The 21,964-nt window shown below is 30.1% G+C and overlaps 2 protein-coding genes across 2 annotated transcripts; both read left to right on the top strand.

Moving 5' to 3' along the window:
• The first annotated feature begins 14,049 nt into the window (after positions 1-14,049).
• LOC130804635 (U-box domain-containing protein 14-like) lies at positions 14,050-17,506 on the top strand. Its single transcript, XM_057669151.1, has 2 exons — positions 14,050-14,960; positions 16,263-17,506. Exons 1-2 carry the CDS (start codon positions 14,362-14,364, stop codon positions 17,179-17,181), a joined length of 1,518 nt encoding a protein of 505 aa, XP_057525134.1. The 5' UTR covers positions 14,050-14,361; the 3' UTR covers positions 17,182-17,506.
• A 1,548-nt stretch (positions 17,507-19,054) lies between these two features.
• LOC130804636 (uncharacterized) lies at positions 19,055-20,298 on the top strand. The gene has a single exon (XM_057669152.1). The coding sequence runs from the start codon at positions 19,247-19,249 to the stop codon at positions 20,114-20,116; it is 870 nt and encodes a 289-aa protein (XP_057525135.1). The 5' UTR covers positions 19,055-19,246; the 3' UTR covers positions 20,117-20,298.
• The last annotated feature ends 1,666 nt before the right edge of the window (positions 20,299-21,964 follow it).

Raw genomic sequence — 21,964 nt, 5'->3', positions numbered from 1 at the left:
TTATATATTAGTTGGAATTACAATTCTCTTTTTTTTTTTAAAAAAAAATAAGTTTCATCAATGGTGAAAATAGTGATGTTGAAGAAGATAACAATGGTGAAAATAGTGATGTTAAAGAAAGTAAGTAAGTTAGTGTTTTAACCTAATTAAAGTTTGTAGTTTAATATTTTAAAATTTTAAATTTGTTTGTTTTTCGATTTTACTTGTTCTTGATTTTAGGATTTAAAATTCGGAAAAGATAAGTGATGGTGCTGTCCTGACTTCTGTATTCACAAAGAAGATCATAAAGATTTTTTCTAAGGATCAAAATGACAACCCTCAACAATCAAAGGTGGCTGATTAAGTACCCAAACAAAGGGCTTATAGTAGCTGGAATTATGATATTATGTATTTGGATTTATAATATTGTGTATTTGGGTTTATAATAGTGGTATTTGTCGTAATGTTATGTCTTCATATTTGGGATTATGTTGGAAGTATAATAGTGTATGTCTGGATTTATAATATTGTATATATGGGTTTATAATAGATTATATTTGTGTTTATAATTGTGCGTAGTTCATAATATTTTGGATTATAAAGTAATGTTATAATCCCAACTAAGTAATGTTATACCCCAACTAAACAATGTTATAATCACAATTAAATTATGTTATAACCCCTAATAAACTATGTTGTAATCCCAATTAAACTATATTATAACACCCATTAAACAATGTTATACTCCCAACTATATTATGCTATAAAACCAACTAAAAATGATATAACCCAGACTACATAGTGTTATACTCTCAACTACATCAACTTATGTCAAATGTTCACGGTTATAATACGAATTATATTATGTTATAATTCTAAATATAAGTTATTATAACCCCGAATATACTATGTTATAACTCCAAATATATTATGTTATAACAACAAATATATATTGTTATAACTCCAAATATATTGTTACTACACAATGTTTACTCTCAACTACATCAACCTATGTTAAATGTTCACAGTTATAATACCAATTATATTTTGGTTATGTCCCCAAATATATGAATATATAACCACAAATGCTTTTATTACAATTCTCCAAAAATTAGTCATAGTTGTCTTCTTGAACATTACTGTTTTTCACCATTGATAAACCTTAATTTTTTTAAAAAAAAATCAGAAGAATCACAATAGTTTTTATTACCTTCCCCAAATAGTATTTATTGTTGTTTTCTTCAACATCACCGTTTTTCACCATTGATGAAACTTTATTAAAAAAAAACCAACAATCGAATTTAAGCACAAAATCTTTCATTATAGTATGACAAACTGATTTCTTTATTTTGTCTTTTTTGACCTGTTCGCAGTTATTAACTGCGAACAGCTCCAAACCATAGGTTTGAGATTTTCACGCTTACTTTTGGAAATAGTTTGAATCTTAATTTATTTAATTAATTTTTTTTTTTTTGCTTAACAATTTCAAAAATTCATTACAGAGTAGGATAAAAAAGGATGGGCCAGGTAAAGTAGCAGCCCATATTCATTACACCGACTAAACCATTAAAATACTTATGACCCCAGTACCTCATTTCTTTGGTAGGTTGCATTTTGGAGAATGGACCTCCATATAATGTGCCACGTTGCATGTTTATGTTAAATAATAGATTTTTTATAAAAAAATTATAAAAATGTAAAACAAGAAAAAATCATGTTATTTTACCAATTTAAGGTAGCTACGTATATGCAAGGTTGTCCTCTTTTTTATAAAGAAAATAGGGTATTTTTATTTAAAGATAAAAGTTTAGTTTGTGATTTGTTTTTTTAAAAAATTAAATTATCATGATTTTATGTTTTAATTTATTTTAAATTGAATTTAAATCACAAGTTGGATTAGAATGCTAAAATAGTAAAAAAAAAAAATGAAAATTATAGTATTAGTAATAATGAAACTTAGAAAGTTAGAATACTTAAAATAAGACTTTGTTTTGTGCAAGAGCGTTGTAGCTTTTTGAAGGCCTATTAAAATCTTCACATTTGTTTTTTTATGATTTACATAACTAATGAATTGGCATTATTTGATAAATGAGCTCATTTCTAATTCGATTTAAAATTTAATTTTTGATTTTTAATAGGTTTAAAAGTTAAAAATTAATTCAATTCAAATTAAAATATTTCACTAACCCTTCCATTCCTCCAACCTTCCAAATAATGTTGTTTCATTGGATTTAACTTCATTGTATACACATAATAATTAATAAATAGGAAAAATATAAATTGCAAATTTTTCAATCTTCATATGATGTCTGAATCCTAAATTATGTACTTGAAGACCTCTAAAATTCTAATTCAACAATTTGTCAAGAGTAGCACTACTTTAAATTAAGGATTTAAAGTTTGAAGATAAGTTAAAAAAAAGGTTTGTGGTGCATTTATATTTCTATCTTAAAAGATTTTTTGTAAGAAAAATATTAGAATATAATATAACATATTTTGAGATTTCAGCCATAAATTTAAACTGATAGTTAAGACTTTAAGATATATTATATATACTTTAACATTTCTTACCATTAAATACTAGACCAACAGATTAGGAACTATTTTCATATCATAACCAATTCAATAATCCAACTCGATCTCCCGATACTCCTTGATATTGTATGTGGTAGTACTCTTCAAGGCTCTATCTTATTTGAGTATATAGAGTATAATATATTATGATGTTTGATGTCACAATTATTAGCTTAAGTTTTTTGTTATATTGATTTTTTAAGATATCTTAGTTCAAACTTGTTAATAATCACAAAAGAACAAATCCAACATTAAAAAATAAATCTAAGCTAGACACAAATAGACACATCTACGCAAGCTCCTCTCAGAGATGTGTACATGCAGAAGATTATAAGGCAGTCTATGATATTTTTCATTTTAATCTATCTTGTAATTTGTTTCATTTTCAGTTTTAAAATATTACTCTATCTATAATATCCCGGCCTCTCGGATTACTGGTGACTACTCATGGAGACTGTAGATTAGACCCATAAACCAACACAAGTCTTTTCAGCGCACTTTAGCCTCACTCGTGCGCGTCCGGGAAAATTTCCCAGAAGGTCACCCATCCTATGATTGCTCCACACTAAACACGCTGTGGAGTTCTTAGCAAATGGGCTCCCATGAAAAGAAGATGCACCTTGTTGATATGAGTAGTCTATCAATTGCTTTTCAAGCTAAAACTGGGATATTACAATATCACTTTTATTCTTTATCTTCTATTTTATTTCAAATAACCCATAACTTATTTTTCCCAATTATTTAATCTCTATGTCAAAAGCAAAAAATAAAAAATAAGAAATAAAAAAGTACCGACTAGGATATTTCAAAAACACTATGAGTACAATGAAAACCCCTACTATAACTCTTGTTGTCTTCTTGAATGTCCAACACCACAAGTAAAACGAGGGGCTAACTATTATGCATATATATGGTGTTTTTAATTTATTTTCTCAATTTATTATACTTGTCTCATTTGATTTTTCTATATTAATCAAATAACCTAACATATGTCTGTATAAGTGATGGCAGATTCGGTTTCCATAAATTAAGGAGAAAACTTGTGTTGTAATGTCATGTTCAACCCTCTGTTGTACTACTCGCTCCATGATTCAGCCCTATAATTTCAATGGAATCAAGCGTTTGAGATAATAAATATAGTTACGAAACATGTAATTGATATAACTAATAGTATATTTTAGGGGATTTAAACTTTGAGACTTATTAAGTCGTGGTTCTAGTAAATGATTAAAAAATTCAATCGATAGACGAATTAAATTGCATGATATATAATACAAATTTTGTACAGATGTAAAAATGAGTGTTTAGACCAACTTAGTATCTTTAAAAGAGACGGTCTTAATTGGGCTGGCCCATTAGAATTTTTAAAAATACAAAAACGGAAATGTAGTGTAACTGTACGCTTACTCGGTAGAGATTTAGGATACCTTAAGTAGGCATTTACGATACGTCAAGTAGGACACAATATGGCAAGTACTAGTTTTTAATATGCTGAAGTTATCAAGTAGGTGTTATGTGCTATAGATAACTAAGTTATTTGTTGTAAGGGTTTAGGTTATGTGTTGTAGGAGTTTAGGTTATTTGCTATAAGTGTTTTTGTTATGTGCTCAAGGAATTTTTGTTATATACTGTAGATGTTTAGGTTATTTGTTGTAGGTATTTATGTTACGTGTTGTAGGAGTTTATATTATGTGCAATAGGTGTTTAGGTTATTTGATGTAGGAGTTTATATTATGTACTGTAGGTGTTTATATCTACTTCAATATTCAAAAATATTTTCTATAACTAGTTCAAAATGCCTACATCAACTCTTTAAACAGTACGCAAAAATACCTACAAAAACTAGTTCAAATGCCTACTAAAAGTAGATTAAAAACACCTACTAAAAATTGAAATCGTGCGCATTATAGGTGTTTTTGCAAATAGACTGAACTTTAAAAGTCATCTCTCAAAAAGATGATCTTTCACGAGACCTACTAATCTTGAATTCGTTATAATTCTTGCTAGTGTATATTTTATTTCATAAAATTTACATAACAAATGTATAGTAAAAGCGTTTATACTTTTTCTCCAACACTTAAGTAGTAACAATTGCCAACATATTAGTCAAATAAAACTATAAAGAGGCCTCTCTTGAGAGACCATTTATAGAGAGAGCATCTATAGTATAGACATCTCTCAAGAGCACAGTCCACATCTCCCTTTAAATTTTTTTTTTAAAAAAACTGCTGCTTTCTTCCCACGCGCGTGTATTATATTCGGGAATATGAAAAGTCTAATCATTAACTGTCTTTTCCCCACATTAACTTATCCCTTGAAAATGAAGAAATCAGTTTTTCATACTACAATAGAAGATTTTGTGCTTGAATTCGATTGTTGGTTTTTTTTTAATAAAGCTTCATCAATGGTGGAAAACAATGATGTTGAAGAAAACAATAATATATACTATTTGGGAAAGGTAATAAAAACTATTGTGATTATTCTGATTTTTTTTAAAAAAATTAAGGTTTATCAATGGTGAAAAACAGTAATGTTCAAGAAGACAACTATGGCTAATTTTTGGAGAATTGTAATAAAAGCATTTGTGGTTATATATTCATATATTTGAGATATAACCAAAATATAATTGGTATTATAACTGTGAACATTTAACATAAGTTGATGTAGTTGAGAGTAAACATTGTTACTACACAATGTTTACTCTCAACTACATCAACTTATGTTAAATGTTCACAGTTATAATACCAATTATATTTTGGTTATATCTCAAATATATGAGAGTAAACATTGTGTAGTAACAATGTATTTGAAGTTATAACATAATATATTTGTCGTTATAATATAATATATTTGGGGTTATAACACAATATATTCGGGGTTATAATAACTTATATTTAGAATTATAACATAATATAATTGGTATTATAACCTTGAACATTTGACATAGGTTGATGTAGTTGAGAGTATAACACTGTGTAGTCTGGGTTATATCATTTTTAGTTGGTTTTATAACATAATATAGTTGGGAGTATAACATTGTTTAATGGGTGTTATAACATAGTTTAATTGGGATTACAACATAGTTTATTAGGGGTTATACTATAGTTTAATTGTGATTATAACATTGTTTAGTTGGAGGTATAACATTATTTAGTTGGGATTATAGCATTACTTTATAAATCCAAAATATTATGAACTACGCATAATTATAAACACAAATATAATCCATTATAAACCCATATATACAATATTATAAATCCAGACATACACTATTATACTTCCAACATAATCCCAAATATGAAGACATAACAATACGACAAATACCACTATTATAAACCCAAATACACAATATTATAAACCCAAATACACAATATTATAAATCCAAATACATAATATTATAATCAGCCCTTTGTTTGGGTACTTAATCAGCCACCTTTGATTGTTGAGGGTTGTCATTTTGATCCTTAGAAAAAATCTTTATGATCTTCTTCGTGAATACAGAAGCCAGGACAACACCATCACTTATCTTCCCCGAATTTTAAATCCTAAAATCAAGAACAAGTAAAATCGAAAAACAAACAAATTTAAAATTTTAAAATATTAAACTACAAACTTTAATTAGGTTAAAACCCTAACTTACTTTCTTTCTTCAGCATCACTATTTTCACCATTGTTATCTTCTTTAACATCACTATTTTCACCATTGATGAAACTTAATTTTTTTTTTAAAAAAAAGAGGATTGTAATTTCAACTAATATATAACACAATTAACCCAAAATAAAAAAATAAAAAAATAAAAATGAAAGTTTTGAAAACGAAAATGGTGAAGATGAAACAAAAATACATACCTTTGATGGTCTTGCAAATATCAAAGAAGATACATATCTTTAATGAGAACTAAGCAAATGTTGAAGATGGAAAGCTTTATGGTCGAAAATGGCGATTGAAAACTGAAATTCAAGGAGTTATTATTTTTGGTAGTTATTATTTTTGGTAGTTTGAATGGTTTTGTCAAGAAAGAGAAATGGAAGTTGAAAAAGTTTCTAATGGAATGTTATTACCTTACACGCATTTCAGTTTATTTTTGTTTTGATTTATTTATTTTTTTAAATTGAAAAATGGTCCGGCCCAATATAGGGCGTCTTTGCTATAGACGGTCTCAACTAAGAATTTGTGCTCTGCAATAGAATATAGTTTGGGCCAATGGGTGGGTTTCTATTTGGGCAGTGTTCAGTCTTATCATAAATTATACCGTCCCTTCGAATTTGTCTTCATTGATCATTTTATGTATTTTAAGTTTTTTTTATTAAATAGGATAAACTTTAAGAGCTATTCTAGTGAGAAACCGTTTCTCATGGAGACGACCTTAAAACAAAGTCTATGTGCTAATATTTGTATTAGTTGTGCTACTGAATCCATGTATAAAAAGTGTTTCACGAAGAAGTTGTCTCACACAAGAATTTGTGAAACTTTAAAGATGGAAAAAGCTTCTTCTCTAACATTATTCTATAGTTGTTTTTAAGTAGTGCTCATCAATTGATCTTAATTTAAATTGTATATGTATTTTTTACTCCCTCAATTCATTTTTATTTGTCCACTTTACTTTTTGCACGTTTTTCAAAACACGCTTTTCAAAGCAAACTTTGAGCCTTAATATTTTTTTGTACGCATCATAAAAAATTGTAAAAATTATATATTTAAAAAATTTGCATCAAGATGAATCTAACAAGATCTTACATGAATATATTTTATCTTTTATATATGCTTCAAAAATTAAATTAAATTTCTCTATCCTAAAGTGAAAAACTTAAAATGGACAAATAAAAAGAAACGCAGGGAGTATTATTTATGTATAATCAAACACCAAAACTTGGCCGAAACCGTTTCAAATTGAGACTAAGAGTGGGCCGACCCAATTCGCGCGTGTAACAACATCACACGTTTTCCCTTGTTTTTTTCATTTTCTGAGCATTTTTCAATTTTGACCTTAAAGGTATCAATTTCAACATAAAGTAATACTTAAACATATCAATTAAAGTAAAAAAATTCAATTTGAACCTATAAGTGATCAATTTTGACGTTAACCTGATGAATTTCTACCTAAATATGGTTTTGTTTCACAATTTTAGAACAAAACTATATAAAATGGAATTATTCTATCATTCTATGAATGAATTTCAAAAACAAATGAATGGTCAATAAAACTATCAATAATAGTGTTAAAACTATTAACATATTAAATTTTAACTAAATGTTAAACAGTATGTGTATACAATTTGAATACTTATTCTTAAAACGATAATTGAAGATTAGAAGTTCAAAATTGAGTTAGATTATAAAATATCATTGTCAAATTATATGTCATAATTTAACTATTAACATATTCAATTTGAACTAAAACCTATACAATATCTTTATAGACTTTGAAATACTTATTTTGAAAACGATAATTGAAGCTTATACGTTCAAAATTGAGATAGATCATAAAATATCTACTGTGATATTATGTGTCACAATTTAACTATTAACATATTCAATTTGAATTATTTACAAATATATATAAACGTGTTGAGAAAAAAGTAATTTCACTATTATTGATCGATGATTAAAGATTACAAGTACTCTTATGTTCCATTAGAACCATCATGCTGCATTGAATAAAAGTACTTGTATTGTACAATGATTTAACACTATTATTAATAGTGTTATTGACCATTCATTTGTTGTTTAAAATTCATCCATAAAATGATGAACTAATACTATTTTATTAACTTCATTCTCAAATTGTGAAACAAAACCATATTTAGGTAGAAATTAATCAGTTTAACGTCAAAATTGAAATTTTTTATGTTAATTGATCTGTTTAAAGTTTACTTTAAGTGAAATTGATACCCTTTAAGGTCAAAATTGATACCTTTAAGATCAAAATTGAAAAATGTTTAGAAAATAGAAAAAACGAGAGAAAGTATGTAAGGTTTATATACACGCTAATTAGGCCGGCCTACTCTTGATCTCAATTTGAGACGGTCTTGACCAAGACCAGCTGATAATTAAATTAGTTTTAAAAAAATAAATGGAGCAAAATTTTAGGAAGATAAAGGAGGAACAAACAAGTTCAGCTGTCTTACAATAAAATTGCTACACTACAAATTTGAAGTTATTGGAGTTATAACTTTGATAGTAAATGCAGGAAAAGCACTCCAACTGTTTTTTTTAGAGATATTCATATGAGATAGGCTTTTTTTTAAGGCTTTAAATAGGAAATTTATATTATATATATATATAGAGGAGAGATCCAATGAGAAAGGTGTTGAAAATGAGAAAGGGTAAGAGGACTCTACACCCTTAATTCCACTACAAAAAAAAAATTTATGGTCACAATTGAGTCAAAAACACATAATTGTAAAAGTAATTATGTTTGTTTTATTTAGTTTATTTTAATGAATTTGTCTTTTTTTTTAAAGGACGCCACGTCGCCACCTCTTTTACACTCTATATTCTTTATCTACATCTATCTATATCTAATACTAAAACATAGACCACCTAAGGACACATGTTATTTTCTCATTAATTTAGTTTCCGCCTAATAATTAAACTACTTAATATGCTATTATCTCAAATTGCCTTTAATTCTAGATTATCTACTATAATAATTCCTATACATTTAAGGCATTAGTTATTGTACTTTCTCTATCTCATTAAACTAATTCTCATATTTTGTGAAGATCATTGCTGCTTGTGGTGGAAGATTATTTCTATCTTTTTCTAATAAAATTTTTCTATCTTTCTTCTATTTTCATATCTTAAAATTGAGTTTTTTTATTCTTAATTATCTCTCTTTATAGATTTTTTTGGTTTAGTTAATTTAAACGAAAGAGAAAAGTAAAACATGTAAGCAATCTCGATAAATGGGCCATATCTCCTGCATTAGTACATTTTTATCTTTTTTGTTTTCTTAAATTTTTTAATTTATTGATTTTAATATCATATTTTCTTCTATGCATGTGAATGATTTATTTAGAAATTTAGATTTTAATTGCTTTATATTGTTATTATTTTGATTGATCAAACATAAATCTCTTTCTTTTTCCAATTTAGCAAATTTGTTCAAGTTGATTACAAAAAGTCAAGAAGGGAGACACTACTACTTACGAGATATATGAGATATCCAATAAGTCTTAAAAACATTTAGAACTCTTTTTCATTTAAATTTGAGTCTTTTTGATATATCTTTAAATCTTATATTTTTTATCTAATTTATTTTAGGGTTTATGAGTGTGCTCTTTTAATATAGAGTTTAATTTTTTGAAATTTTCTATAGAATATTTGGTGAACTTATCTAATATCAGTATTGGTTGCAGTGAGGAAAGACATAGAATTGATGTAATTGTGTTATGTTTTCTAAATGTTATTTCCACTGTCATTAGAATGCATTTTTTTTTATTATTGAAACTTCAAAGTTTTCATACTGATACTCTCATTGTCATTATTTATTTAATTGCACCATATCCAATATTTTTATTTTCTTACAAATTGGTATAATTGCGTTATATTTGTAATGGTTTTTCTATTTTGTGATTTTTAAATAACTGAAAAATAATAAGATAGGAAGACTAGGTGAAACTTGAGAATAAAGTAAATTAGATTAATATAGGTTAGTCATCTCCCAAATAGAACTTGGAGCAAAAGTTAGGTGATACTTTAGACATATGCGGCAAAAGAATTTAGCTACAAAAAGACAATATATTGCAAATAATTATTTTTTACAATATATACTCTTAATACAAACTTTTGTGTTTTTAGCACAAGTTTTGTGAAAGTAACTAAGGGTGGCCTTGAGATTTGAGAGGCTTGGGGTAAAATATTTGTTATGGGCCCCTAATTACTAAAAATATTATTATAGGCCCTTAACTATTAAAAGCATCGTTTTTCTAACTTTTTATGGAGAGAGTAATAAAAATGAATAATGATAATGATTCTCTTTGAAAGACAATCAAAGGAAAAACAATACAAATATATAGTGGAGGGAACAATTAATTAAAAAAACTTTAAATATTATTTTTTCGTCCACATTCTTTTTTGTGTTTTTTTAAGCAATTTGATTTTAAATATCTCTAAATACATCATAAAAATTACAAAATTTGTTAAATAAAAAAACTTTGGCATTAAAACAAATCTAACAATATTCCACATGAATATATTTTATTTTCAATATATCTTTTAAGACCTTGTTCAATGGAAAAATTACCTAAAATAATCTATATTTTTTCTAATTTTCCTACAATAATCTCTATTTATGATTAACTATGAGTAATCCCAACTTTAAGAATAATGTCACTTGGTAACATGTTTTACAGATCACTTGTCCAAAATTTTAAAAATATAAATTAGAGAAAAACAGTCATGAGCACTGACCCCAACTCCAAGCACGCCCACCCCTCCGCCTTCCCCCCAATCACTTTCAACACCAACAAACCCCCTTCGCTAAAGTGGTCATGTGACAGGGGAAACGTCATCGTGGGTGGAAGTGGGGGTGTTGCTACACGTTAGAGTTGGAGGAGCCGGAGAGGGGGAACATTGGTCGTAGCTAGTGGACACGAGAAGGTGGAGGCAGGGCCGGTCCTAAGGGTGGGCAAAAGGGGTCGTCGCCCAGGGCCCCATGTAAAAAAAGATATTGTAGGTAGGCATTAAGGATATGGTAAGTAGGCTAGTAGGCTAGGTTTCTCGGTAGGCATTAAGAATATTGTAAGTAAGCATTTCAAGTACTTTTTTGGTGGGCGCTAAGTATATTGTAAATAAGCATTAAAGATAATGCAAGTACACATTAAGAATACAATAAGGGGACATTAAGATTTAATAGATTGGGCCTGAGAAACCGACTATTAGATTGGTCTCTCAAAGAGTCGGTCAAAAAAACAGTCTCTAAAGAGACCGACTATTAGGAAAAACGAAGGGATTAACAAATGTGCAAGATTTATGTATCATAATAATGTCGCAAGCATGTAAATTGAGAATTTCGAAATCAAAAGAGATCTACTCGTGCAAAATCATGCTTGCACAATCATAATGCTTTCTAGAACATTGAAGGGTTCGAGTATAATCTTTTATGCATATTAATTTTTTGATAATAATTTTTAAAAAACGTTCCATTATTTCCAAATTACCAATGTATTCTTATTCAAATGAGAATTATATATATATATATATATATATATATATATATATATATATATATATATATATATATATATATATATATATATATTATCACTAATAAGTATAAGATTACCATGATCTATGTGAAAGTTCTTAATATTTGTATCAATGCTTTGCCTAATGCTATTGATATTTCTTGAGTTCTGTTCTTGTTCTTGTCGCAATGATGATTATCTTAGATTTATTATTGAGTTATCTCTAATTGATCACTTTTAGAATGTAAGTGATCATTTTACTTTATAAAGGATCACTTAACACTGAAAAAAATAATCACTTCTAAAAGCATAAATAAACATCAAATCAACTCAATATAAATTATCTAATCGTAAGACCATCTCGATTAAAATTTATGTTAAAAGATATAGCAAAATAATAACAAAATGAGTACAACATTTAAAAAGCAAAATTACAAGGAAAATTGGGTACAGTAAATATGTTTTGTTTTTCCAAAATATAGCACAAATATTTATTTTCTCAAACATAAGCAAAGTATGATTAATACTCCGATCAATTTTTTAATCAATTAGAGTTGATTAACAGATTTCTAAAAATATGGCACAAAATTTTTTATCGACTAGAATTATTAGTAAATTTATCGTATTAAAAGTACTTAATTTTTTCATCTACAACATTAACATAGAATCATTGACAATTTAAGTATTAATTTTCTATTTTATTGTAACCACTGACACATAATTTATCACAATATTCTAGCAATTTTATCAATGTTTTGTTAGAATTTTGAACCAAATATTTTTGGATGAAAGTCTTTGAACATAATGAGCTTAATTACTTTATTTTGGTAATTTACTTTCAGCGTCCGCGTATTGACTAACTATTAGCTTGTTATTGGTAAAACAACAAAAAATTATTTACTTTAATTGGGCTTTTGTTATATTGGTTATTTATTTATTTAATAAACAACTAACATCTAATAAACAGATCGTTAAAACAAGTCAACAAAATCTGACATCTTTAATGACCATAGTTAGTACTATTAGAGTATCTAACATTGTAATTGAGGTGTTTAAAACAAATCCGATGATTTGAAATTTATCCAACCTCATAACAAAACCGATTTAATCCGATTTTAAAATAATTTACAGTTATATATAAAATAATATGAATACCAAACTTTATGTTAAATCCACCCGTACACCTAACCCGAAATTTACATTCCAATATGAAAGAGTTGAAGTTTTCAATGCCCAGAAAATGTTGGAAGTGTTGGTATAATTTGCTGTACCAAATTCCAATGTCTCACATTACAACAATTCTTAAATTTATGAAGGGAGCAATGTATGTGTTCATATTTTAATCTACGAAGAGACGTCTTTAATAAGATCCCCCATTCCTCACTGTCTCCCATGCTTATTCTTTCATTAACCATTTTAAGTAATAAACAATACTCTTAATTATCAAATTTCTTCATTTTATCATGTTGATTAGCTATGTTTAGAGTGTTTCATTTAAAACTTATTTTAACATATTTTCATAGATATACAAATTTAAAATACATTGATCATTTTATATTTGTATCAATATATAGATTATTGAGAATTTTATTTTTAAAACTATCAAAATAAAACGGAGGAGGTATTATGATTAAAGTTTATTTTTAAATTCTTACGATGTCAAGATAAAATTTACCTTAAAAATCAAAATTTAAACCTTAAAATTACCTCAAAAATAAAAAATTCCAAAAATTTCAAACCACTCACAACTTTTAAAATTTCTCGATTCATGTATAGAGTTATTTGATAAATGACTTTTTGATTAGCTTTTTTTTACTTTTGAATTTTAGTTTGTTGGTTAGTCAAAAAGTTAACAAAAACATTTGATAAATGATATTTCATTATTGAAAAATTAGCTTTTAAGCCAAAGTGAAACTTTGTAGCTTTTTTTAAATACTTTTGACTTATCAATCCGTTTTTCTCTAATAAACAACCAACAAATAATAAACAATTTTATTAACATTTCCTTATACAATAACCGACTTATCCAACTAGTTTAAAAGCAATAAAAACAACCAATTCTATTAGCTAGTTAAACAAACTAAAAAAATCAACAAAAAACAACTAACAACTAACGACTAATCAAAAATAACCCTTCGTTGTAAAAAAAATCATAATTTCCCAAAGTACCAATTTTACAAGCAATAGTAATAATTATTAGTCTCCAGTTCTCCGCTGTTGAGAATTCTTATTTTTCCTTTCTATCCTATTTCTATAAGTAATTAATTAGAAACCAAATAAGCTGTAACCAATAAATCAAAAAATCATTTTCAACATAAATAAAACCTTTTTAAAACTTCTATATTAACATTATCTTAGCTCAGCACCCAAACAGACCCTTAAATACTCCAAAAACAATAATACTCGTATACTTTTATTCAACATCTCCATTCTCCATTTCTTTCCTCCTTTCTTCCTTTCCCACTCCTCCCACTCATCACTCCACTCTTAAACTTCTCCTTCTCCTCTCCTCTCCTCTGTTTTTCTCTCAAATTTTCTGTTCTTTCTCAAATTTTCTGTTCTTTCTGGGTCTGTTTGTGAAATGTAGTAAAAACCCAGAAAGAAAAAACTGCAAAAATGGCGAAATGTCATCCTTCGAGAAACGACGTCGGATCTTTGATCCTAAATCATCAATCTTCACATAATCATAATCATCACTATTGTCGAATTTGGAGCTCATTTTCATTCCGCAAATTATTAGCAACTGTTAGTTGTGGTGGTTCGTCCATTTCCACCAAGAATAAATCCTCAAAAACCCATATCAAAAAACCCGGCCCCAAGCCCGAACCTAACCCAAAACTTAACCCTACTAATGGGTTGACCCGACCCGAGTATGGGAAACTGGTGGATCTTCTGAACCTGTCTTCTTCTTCTTGTTCTTCAGGGAGAAGAGAGAAAGTAGAGGTGGAAAAGGATCTTGAAGAAGTGAGGAGAAAAGAAGTGAGATTAGAGGAGTTAAGAGAAGCAGTAAGATTATTGAGTGAGAATAATGAAGGAGAGAGAGAAAATGGCGCAAAAAAAGTGAGAAGTTTGGCAAAGGAAGATAGTGAAGCTAGGTCTACTTTGGCTATGCTTGGTGCTATTCCTCCTTTGGTTGCTTTGCTTGATCATCGTAATGATGAGTGTCTTATTCAAGCTCTTTATGCTCTTCTTAATTTGGGTATTGGCAATGATTTGTGAGTATTTTTAATCTTCCTTTTGTATTTAATGTCTTTTGGTTTGAATGTGATTAAATGGAAGTAGACATGAGAGTGTTTAGCAAGGACTCATAGCTGATTAGAATGACTTATTTAACCAACTAATTTTATTAAATAATTTGAACAATTGATTTTATTAACCAATTTGATGAACTGATTTGAACCCATTGCTATGAGTAACTTGTTCAATAACAACTTATGAATAAGAATAAGCTATTTCAATTAGTTACTTAACCAGACATGTTAGCCGGCTTGACCATCCAATCTTGTATCAAATTAAGTTAAAATTGTTAAATAAGCTATTTTATCAAACAACGCAATTGCGTGCAATGCATGTGGTTTATGGGTTAAATATGTTAATTATGCATATTTTTTAGAATTTTTGTAAAGAATTTGAAGTGGGCTTTTCCTTTAATGACTTTTAATGCATGTTTTTTTATAGGAAGTCAATTTGATTTAATCATGTATAGTTCAGTGGGTGAGGAAAGAGGCTGGATTGCCTGTAGGGATCTTCTAGACGACTCCTAATAAAAAAAATCAATTGATATTAATTTTTTCTGAAGAATTTGAAGTTTTTAGTTTCTGGGTTTCTGATTTGATGGTATTGAATGCATGCTCTTCTTGAAAATGAAAGTTAATTTGTTTTGGGTTAAATTTAGAGTGAATTTTATTGGAAATGAGAAATGGAATTCATGGGGCAAACTAAAAAGGTAAAATAATAGGAGTACAGAGTGTTTGTATGTTCAGAAAGTTTTTTGTACTATACTATGGGCAAACCTTTTTCTTCTTTGGTCATTTTCTTGAGGTAAATTGGTTTTTTTGTTTTGTTCCTTGTAAAACTTGAGAAAGAGTAAAGACTTTATTTTGACATTTACTAGTACTGATGTTAGACCCTGACAATTCGTCACATAATCACCCAGCGGGCCTACTTATGTGGACACGCCCACGGGGCACCCGTTGGCTCGGGTCCACAAACCCACGGGTAATGGGTGTTGACTTGTATACACACTTGATAAGGTTCACTCTTTCCCAAAACCGAGATTTACCCATCAATCATTATATATAAGTTACGAAATCTTTCTCATGTGAAGTATTTTCAACAGATTTCTACATCATTCTGTTTTCTTGTGTGGTGTGTTGTTGTTTTCATCTGTTAAAAGAGAAGTATTTTTGTGAATGTGGACTTCACTTTTGATTTTGGTTTCACTTGTTTGGTTACTAGTAAGTGATGATAGAAATATGCGGGGTCTTTGTTTAACAAATTGGTAAATTTTATGTCAGGAACAAATCAGCAATAGTACAAGCAGGAGCAGTTCATATGATGCTAAAGAAGATTGAGTCCTCAAATGGGTCTTTACAAGCATCTGTTTCCGAAGCCATTGTTGCAAATTTCCTTGCACTGAGTGCATTAGATTCGAATAAACCGATCATTGGAACTTCCGGCGCAATCCCTTTTCTCGTTAGCGTCTTAGAGGAGTTGGAGAAGAAAACGAGCTTACAAGCAAGACAAGACTCACTTAGAGCACTTTACAATCTCTCTATATCACCCTCTAATGTTGCCTATATCCTCGAGACTAAGGTAATTCATTACCTCATAAGCATATTGGGAGACATGGAAGTGAGTGAGCGAATTCTCTCGATTTTAAGCAATGTGGTATCAACCTCCGAAGGCCGGAGAGCAATCAGTGGTGTACCGGATGCTCTCCCGGCCTTGATGGACGTCTTGAATTGGACCGACTCACCTGGGTGCCAAGAAAAAGCCTCGTACGTTCTAATGGTGATGGCTCATAAATCATACCGAGATAGGCAAACTATGATAGAACTTGGCATTGGATCGGCATTGCTAGAGTTAACTCTTTTAGGTAGTACATTAGCGCAGAAAAGGGCATCGAGAATATTGGAGTGTTTAAGGATGGATAAAGGGAAACAGATATCCCGAAGCTTTGTTACTGGTAAAACCAGCGCGCCTGTTTCTGCTCCTATATATGGATCTTCCTCATCTACCGCTAATCTCAACAAGGAAGAGGACGATATTATGATGAGCGAAGAGAAAATGGCGGTCAAAAACTTAGTTCAGCAGAGTTTACAGAATAATATGAAACGAATCGCTAAAAGGGCAAACTTGGCTCAAGATTTCGTTCCTTCGGAGCATCTCAAATCGCTCACTACAAGTTCAACATCGAAGAGCTTGCCCTTTTGACATTTATCGAGCAATATGAAGTTAGTGTTCTCTCAGAATTTCTTTGCATTTAATGTTTCATTTGCTTCGTAGTGTGTATTGTTGGCATTGTTATACTGATATTACATGTTCATATACGTTAGTCGTATTTCGTATTTATGTTCGTACGTACGATTTAGCATTTGGGTTGTTTAGAGCTTAGATGATCTTTGTATAGTAGTGTCCTTATCAAGTTTATCAAATAGCAAAATGTAGTCCTTTTTCGTGAAGGCGATACACAAGGCTTAATGTTCTTCAAACTTGTTGATATGCCCGAAATTTATGAATTGGCGTCTTATTTTGTCGATTAAGCACGCGAAAGCTATGGTTATGAGGATGTGTTGGATCTAAGATTAGTACATGGCTTAACGGAACACAATGGTTTACTGTTAAATAGCTTATGCTTCTATGGAGTATTAATTAATCACAAATTGTTGTATGAGACTGTATCACTATGAGGCGAGGATTGTAGGCTTTAGCTTCTAGATGGGTAATTAATCAAAAGACTAAAAAGTTCTTTTTTCTTTAGGTAAATAGAATATTTAGAGTCTAACTTGTTTGATTATGTTTGATTATCTGAAAATATTAATTAATTTGCTAGTTATTTACCGTTTAGTTTAGAAGTGTTATGGGTTACTGTTGGGTGTTAACAAGTAAAAAAATGAGTCAAAAGTCAAACATTAGTTATAAAGCTATTTATAGTAACTTTACTTTTTGGTTTTGGGTTGACCAAACATTTTTTTTGTATTCGACAATCTAAGTCAAAAGTCTACTAAAAGATTATTTGCCAAACAGACTCATTGATAAAGCCTGCACATGGCTGCTAGTAATTTTTCATCCTTCCCATTTTCTCTCTACTTTGGTGTACTTGGTATAGTGTCTAGCTGTAAATATGCTTCCGAAATCTGGATCTGTCTCCATATGATAATGCCTGTGCCATTTTGTTCATTAGCAAAATTGTAACTTAATTTAATTATTGAATTCTACTGTTATTTATGTCAAGCCATGAACTTAGGTTTAACTTTTAACAGCAACAACTATGTGGACTGGATATTATATTAAAAGTATGTTATTATAATTTGTTAATTGCCTGTTTCTCATAAATATTAGTTCTATTAGCTATAGTGAGGTTTTCAAGTCTAAATATTACTAAATTATAGGTATAGTCATGACTTACTGTGGTGATTAGGTTTTGAAATATGCATATTTTGATGCATTTTAAATAGCCAGTAAACGAAGATGTTCATCCAGGTCAATCTCAAGTTATGTATTTCAAATCAATTTAATATCGGGTTTTGTGTTAATGTTGTTTTTTACCTTATAACCATAATGTAAAATTTGTTTTTTAAAGTTTTAAGCAAGAGAAAATTTAATTAAAATTATGCAGAACACTATTTAGTTACCATACTAATCCATTGGGCTTCATGTTTTAACCACAAATTCTAATACATAGGACATGGCTTTAGTCTTCTAGGTCTTAGCATACAAAGTACAAACTTATCTATCCCTACTCCAAACCCCCTAAATAAGTAGTAAATAGCACATACCAAATGATAATATCCAAACTAAAGTTATCTAATCTCCCCACGTGCCAACCCCAAAACCACATCTAAAAATCCCAACACACCAAATAAGAGGTCTTCGTTTAAGTCATCTGATCGATTACGGATTAAATATTTCGAGTCACTTTAAAATTAGTCATTGAGTCTACATTAATTTTTATATAATTTTAAATTCAATTTAAAGTCATATCAAATCGCATTCGATAATAAAATCAAATAATATATCAATTATTAAATCTGTTTTGAATACGTCCGGTGTAAAAAATATCTATTCTCATATATCTCTCTTTCATTCATCACCTTCAATCTCAATCAACCTCTTAAGAAAACTCCATTCTCCCTCATTTACTTCATCCACATAATTAAATCCCTCATCTAAAAAGAAATGTCCATCAATTCTTACTCACTCTCTCTCCACTAACCAAATCAAAATCTCTCTCATTATCCCTTTTTCTCATCCTCTTTCCATCCATCCATATTCAACCATGGCTCTCCCACAATTCCTTTCATCTTCCACCATTAACACTCCAAAACCCACCTTAAACCCATCACCATCACTATCTCTATCGCCACCGCCGTCACCATTCTCTCTCATCCGTCGTAACCACCAACGTAACCACCATGTGGGCTACCTCCGTTGTTCTGCATCGTCTTCTTCATCTCCACAACCTCACAATAACCCACCATCTTCCAATCCATCTCCACAAAACGACATCACTGAACTACCAATCTTTCCACTCCCATTAGTCCTTTTTCCAGGTTCAATCCTCCCTTTACAAATCTTTGAGTTTCGGTACCGTATTATGATGCATACTCTTCTTCAAACCGACCTCCGTTTCGGCGTTATCTTCTCCGATTCCCTAACCCAATCTTCGACCTCCATAGGTTGTGTCGGCGAAGTTATTAAGCACGAAAAACTCTCAGACGACAGATTCTTCTTAATTTGTAAAGGACAAGAGAGATTCCGTATCAACAAGATTATACGGTCGAAACCTTACATAGTAGCGGATGTTGATTGGTTGGAAGACAAACCCAGTAATTTAGATGGGAAGGAAGATTTAGAGAGCTTGGCAAAAGATGTGGAGACTTACATGAGGGATGTGATTAGGTTAAGTAACAGATTGAATGGGAAAGAGGAGAAAGAAATTGGGGATTTGAGAAGAAATTTGTTCCCGACTCCATTTTCGTTTTTTGTTGGGAGTACTTTTGAAGGTGCCCCAAGAGAACAACAAGCTTTGTTGGAATTGGAGGATACTGCCGCTAGATTGAGGAGAGAAAAAGAGACGTTGAGGAATACTTTGAATTATTTGAGTGCTGCTTCTGCTGTTAAAGATGTTTTCCCGAGTTCTTCTTGATGATTTCATGGCGGAAATGTAAGACTTATGGGATGTGAATAGATAGGTAACTTTTTCTTTAAAAATACTATTTGGTTTTGGTTTTTGTTGTGATTGGAAATGAAATGTATGTATTGGTATAAAGATGTAAATGATTGTTATTATTGATGCTTAATGGAAATTGAAGTAGTATTTTTCAGTGATTTTTTTTTGTGTTCTTTTGGGTATGATTTAACCAATTTGGTTAGAAATTATTGGTCATTATCTGAATTGGTTTAGCTTAATAAGTGGGATGTATGAGAGATATGCCTTAATGATTTATAGGACATTATCAGGTTAAGGATTATTTTAATAAATTAGATTTAGCTATATGATCTCATATGCTAGGTGAGAGGCTCTCTTTGATCACGACTTCCTTGTGATGAGAGTATGAGGGTATTGGTTTGCTTTCATTTTCTTCTTCCCCAGGCCCTGCCTCTAAGCGGGATTCATTGGGATGATAAAGGATGATGATGATGGTGGTGGTAGTTAATGTTTATGGGATGAATTCTGTCATGTATGGGACATTTCTATGGTTGGGGTTTGTGATTCCTAATGTTGATGCTGCTTGAGGGTAGATAAAACATTTCAAATGGATTGAAAAATGAAGTAATGATTTGTTTTGATGAAGTTAGATTGTAAATTTGATTTTTGTTTAGATTCAGATTGTGGAACTAAACATAGGAAAGGAAGATATAAGAAGAGTTCCAATTTTTTTCTGGCTGTGTTTGTGCAATGTAGCAAAAACCCAGAAAGAAAAAAACAGCAAAAATGGGGTAGTGTCATCCTTGAGATACTACGTCGGATCTTTGATCCTAAATCATCAATCTTCCATTTCCACCAAGAACAAAACCTCAAATTCCTCAAAAACACACATTAAAAACCCGGCCCCAAGCCAAACCGAACTTAAGACTCAACCCCACTAATGGGTTGACCCGGCCCAAGTATGTAAAGCTGGTGGATCTTCTGAACCTGTCTTCTTGTTCTTCAGGGAGAAGGGAGAAAGTAGAGGTAGAAAAGGATCTTGAAGAAGTGAGGAGAAAGAAGTGAGATTATTTAGTGAGAATAACGGGGGAGAGAGAAAGATGGTGCGCATACTATATAAGTTATTGAAGCTCTTCTTCTCATTTTCATATGGTTTTGAGATATATGCTTGTGAAATAAAAGCTTAAATAATGTTTAACAATGAAAAACAAGATGAAAACAAAAAAAAAATGGGAAAAATGATTACAATGATATATTAGGTGTCTTGGAAACCTTCCCCTTAATAAAGGTTTATTTATAATTGGATTCGACAACACAATGTATTATTTACCCTCCCTATTTTTAGAACAATTTCTTAAAATCACAAACACTAACTCAAAGAAAGAAAACATTTTTGGTTGACATAACCAAACTTTTATACTTATGAGTTAGTGTTCTATGAATGATGTATGCCTTTTATATAGATGGTATACATCAATTTTAAAACACACACGTTAAAACTCTACATCAATACAAATAACGCCTACAATAAACAAGTAATGCACCCCCTTCAATGCCCCAAACGTACAAGAACTAACCGTTGGGAATCCAAAGTACAGCTACTCGAACGAGCCACCACAGTGCTCGAACGAGTCAACAGAATATAAAGGTACTGCTTGCCGCTAGCGTATGTGCTTGACCAAGCAAGCACCTATGTTCGAACGAGCACCCTCCTCTGGTGCCTTCTATTTGTTGATTTCGTGTTGCCTTGTTCGAGCTACCCACTTCCCATGCCTTATCTTGTTCAAGGCATGGTTCCACGCCTTAGTGAAGCTTCATTTGCCTCACATTAATCACTTCATAAAT

The sequence above is a fragment of the Amaranthus tricolor genome, chromosome 17, assembly GCF_026212465.1.
Source record: "Amaranthus tricolor cultivar Red isolate AtriRed21 chromosome 17, ASM2621246v1, whole genome shotgun sequence".
Classification (NCBI taxonomy): domain Eukaryota; kingdom Viridiplantae; phylum Streptophyta; class Magnoliopsida; order Caryophyllales; family Amaranthaceae; genus Amaranthus; species Amaranthus tricolor.
This window is presented reverse-complemented; position numbering and strand designations above follow the sequence as displayed.

Coding starts and splice junctions, on each gene's coding strand:
- LOC130804635 (XM_057669151.1), top strand. CDS start 14,362: ATGGCGAAATGTCATCCTTCGAGAAACGACGTCGGATCTTTGATCCTA. Junction 14,961..16,262: donor TTGGGTATTGGCAATGATTT/GTGAGTATTTTT, acceptor ATTTTATGTCAG/GAACAAATCAGCAATAGTAC.
- LOC130804636 (XM_057669152.1), top strand. CDS start 19,247: ATGGCTCTCCCACAATTCCTTTCATCTTCCACCATTAACACTCCAAAA.